Genomic DNA, 3,673 nt, shown 5'->3' on the forward strand with positions numbered 1-3,673 from the left:
TCCTCGCGCGGAGAGGAAAAAAGTGCGCAATCTATTTTTAAGAAAAAACACTGAAAACCAAACGGCGCGAAGATGTTTGGAGAAATGTGAAAATTCATAACTCCGGGGAGGGTAGACAAATGTGTGTATGTGTGTGTGTGCGTGTTTGCGTACAGACACACGCACGCACACAGACAAATGGTGGAAACTAGCGAGGAATTTCCGAGGATGAGGATGCATTAGATGGAGCTAGCTCGCCAAGCCGAAGGTATAAAAGTGTCCTGCGGTCGGTGGAACCGTTACAGTCTCAAGTGTAGAACTCGTGGTGAACGGACTCACGTTACCTTAAATTTTCTCTCCTTCTTCCGGTGAAAGGCCTAAAAAGTACCCCACAGCCAAAATGTGTGACGATGATGTTGCTGCGTTGGTCGTTGACAACGGTGCGTATTGCTGCTGCTGCTGGAACTTAGCAGAATTTGCGAAGAAACGCTGGAAAACACAAGGATTATTCATGGAATTACAGTGATCTGTGGAATGATGGGATAAATCAGTGCGAAATATTAGTCTGAGAGACAATTTAGTGGAAACGTCCAGTGGAATAATGGATTACTCGTCTTAAGTGATCGTGCATAGGAAAATCTTCTAAGAGTGAATCATTTGTCATTTGAATTGATGGTTCTAGATTGTATTGAAATAAACCGCTTTCCATAATGTTTCGAATATTGTTAGCTGAAAGCTGACAAAATGGGTGTGGCACATGACACACAAAATTACAATCTTTTACATCTGTAGAAGTCGTAGGAAATATCGTTCAAGAATACTTCTAATATGTGTCATCCCGTCCTCATATTTTCCCCAAAAAAGTGTCTTTGTGTGTCATTTTCGTTCTGATGGAAATTGACAACTGTGATTACCATGTATATCCCATCTCTTTTAAAGGTTGGATACTATTAACCACCAAGAATGAATCCACAAACGTTATGAGATAATGTTTGTGTTCGGATTGTTTGAATCCGGAGCAAAAATTGTTTGATGGGCGAACAGTTAAATGAAAAGTCAATGTCATTAACGTTCCTAATGCAAATTTACCTTCCCAAAGGAATGTTTTTGTGCCATTTTAATTAAAGAGCCAAATCCATTTCCGCGATTCTACGGATATTTCCGCGTTTGAACGGAAATCAAATTCAAATTAATTGTTTCACTGAAAAATCCAAACTTGATTATAAACAATCTCCGATTTTTTTCATTTTTGATCCCCTTAAAGTCGGAACACATCTTTCCCACATGAAAAAAAAAGTTATCCATAATCTCTTGAAAGGTGAAAGAGATCATATTCGATGAAAAAAATCCTTTTACGCATATGGTCGAATCTCAACAATGACAGAGTTATGGTTTTGAAGGTGTTATTATTAATTTTATCCCGAAAATTCAATGACGTTTATCTTGATTGTTTCTAACAACCAAATTGAAGTTCTCTAACCGCTGTACAATTTTTTCTTTGAAAAACACCCTTCAATTTTTCCTTCTTCGCCGCAATACCGTTATAAACAATTCCTGGAATTTCAATCAAAATATCCAAACATCAAAATTTTTACCCCACTATTCGAGTCTTTATATAATCGAGTCCGTACTTCATTTTATATGCCCTCAATTTCATACCATTTTAACAGGATTTGATGCTTCACCGTCTATCCATCGGGGCCAATAGTTTGGAAAAATCTCACGTCCAGCTGTAACAATTCTGTTTTTTCCTACGTTCCGCAGTTTCGCTGATTTTAGTCCAATGAACAAGACGTCACGTTGACCCTGTAACTCTATTTGTTCTCCATGTAGGATCCGGTATGTGCAAGGCCGGTTTCGCCGGTGATGACGCCCCACGTGCTGTCTTCCCGTCGATCGTCGGTCGCCCACGTCACCAGGGTGTGATGGTCGGTATGGGACAGAAGGACTCGTACGTCGGTGATGAGGCCCAGAGCAAACGTGGTATCCTCACCCTGAAGTACCCAATTGAGCACGGTATCATCACCAACTGGGATGATATGGAGAAGATCTGGCATCACACCTTCTACAATGAGCTGCGTGTTGCCCCAGAGGAGCACCCAGTGCTGCTGACTGAGGCTCCCCTGAACCCCAAGGCTAACCGTGAGAAGATGACTCAGATCATGTTTGAAACCTTCAACTCGCCTGCCATGTACGTCGCCATCCAGGCCGTTCTGTCCCTGTACGCTTCCGGTCGTACCACCGGTATTGTGCTCGACTCCGGAGATGGTGTCTCCCACACCGTCCCAATCTACGAAGGTTATGCTCTGCCACATGCCATCCTCCGTCTGGATTTGGCTGGTCGCGATCTGACTGACTACCTGATGAAGATCCTGACCGAGCGTGGTTACTCGTTCACCACCACTGCTGAGCGTGAAATCGTTCGCGATATCAAGGAAAAGCTGTGCTATGTTGCTCTGGACTTCGAACAGGAAATGGCCACCGCTGCTGCGTCCACCTCCCTGGAGAAATCCTACGAACTTCCCGACGGACAGGTCATCACCATCGGTAACGAGCGTTTCCGTTGCCCAGAAGCCCTGTTCCAGCCATCCTTCCTGGGTATGGAATCTTGCGGTATCCACGAAACCGTCTACAACTCGATCATGAAGTGCGACGTCGATATCCGTAAGGACCTGTACGCCAACACTGTCATGTCCGGTGGTACCACCATGTACCCAGGTATTGCTGACCGCATGCAGAAAGAAATCACTGCCCTGGCCCCATCTACCATCAAGATCAAGATCATTGCCCCACCAGAGCGCAAATACTCCGTCTGGATCGGTAAGTCAAACTTGTTTCTCGCTCCTATCGTCACTTATCTAACGTCTTGTCCACTTTCCTCCCTCCCTCAGGTGGTTCCATCCTGGCTTCCCTGTCCACCTTCCAGCAGATGTGGATCTCCAAGGAAGAATACGACGAATCCGGCCCAGGAATCGTTCACCGCAAGTGCTTCTAAGCAGTTCGCGACGAACCTTTTTTGCTACTTCTTGTATTTATCATCCATTCTATCCTTACAATGTCAACAGCAGCAGCAACAACAGCAACATCAACATCAGCAATTTCAACATCAACAACAAGAAACGACAACACCGACACACAAACAAACACATCAAAACAGCCAAAATACTGCGAAAACACTACGATACACAAAAACATCTACTTCGTGTTTAAGTTTTGTATGTTTTAACTATACGACCAACGTCAGTTTTATTATATTTAGTTCTTTTTTTAATTGAAAAACCGAATAAATGAGAGAAAAAGTATTTATTGAAAAAAACCTACTGTAAAATAAAGAAGCATAAAACGTAATTTAAATCGAGAACACCACAAATAAACCAAAATCCTTCGAACGGGTTTTCGCTCTATCCCTTTTTCAAGGAAGTCACCTGTATTCGCGCAACAAACACCGACGAAAGTGCGAACAATGAAAAAGAACTGTGTGCCATAAGGAAACTTATTTTTGTTATAATATAATTTAAGTATTAAATAATTTTGAGGCTACAATTCGTGTTTTTTCATTCATCCCTCTCCTCACATTCCCCAGGGTCTCGTATGAGTAAGCGCACATGACGCAATCGACCAAAACAGCGCAAACCGAAAATTGAAGGTGTTCACGCGGAATAAACCACGCACGTGGTGGGCGATATTACGAAAT

General features: G+C 42.9%; 1 protein-coding gene across 1 annotated transcript; it reads left to right on the top strand.

Annotated features, from left to right (window-relative positions):
* The first annotated feature begins 264 nt into the window (after positions 1-264).
* LOC129764623 (actin, muscle) lies at positions 265-3,120 on the top strand. Its single transcript, XM_055763886.1, has 3 exons — positions 265-419; positions 1,813-2,799; positions 2,871-3,120. Exons 1-3 carry the CDS (start codon positions 380-382, stop codon positions 2,972-2,974), a joined length of 1,131 nt encoding a protein of 376 aa, XP_055619861.1. The 5' UTR covers positions 265-379; the 3' UTR covers positions 2,975-3,120.
* Positions 3,121-3,673: the final 553 nt, after the last annotated feature.

This window comes from Toxorhynchites rutilus, chromosome 2, assembly GCF_029784135.1.
Source record: "Toxorhynchites rutilus septentrionalis strain SRP chromosome 2, ASM2978413v1, whole genome shotgun sequence".
Lineage (NCBI taxonomy): Eukaryota > Metazoa > Arthropoda > Insecta > Diptera > Culicidae > Toxorhynchites > Toxorhynchites rutilus.

Excerpts from the sequence above, each read along its gene's own strand:
- LOC129764623 (XM_055763886.1), top strand. The coding sequence starts at position 380 with ATGTGTGACGATGATGTTGCTGCGTTGGTCGTTGACAACG. Across the intron at positions 420-1,812 it reads TGCGTTGGTCGTTGACAACG|GATCCGGTATGTGCAAGGCC; the intron begins GTGCGTATTGCT and ends TTCTCCATGTAG. Across the intron at positions 2,800-2,870 it reads CAAATACTCCGTCTGGATCG|GTGGTTCCATCCTGGCTTCC; the intron begins GTAAGTCAAACT and ends TCCCTCCCTCAG.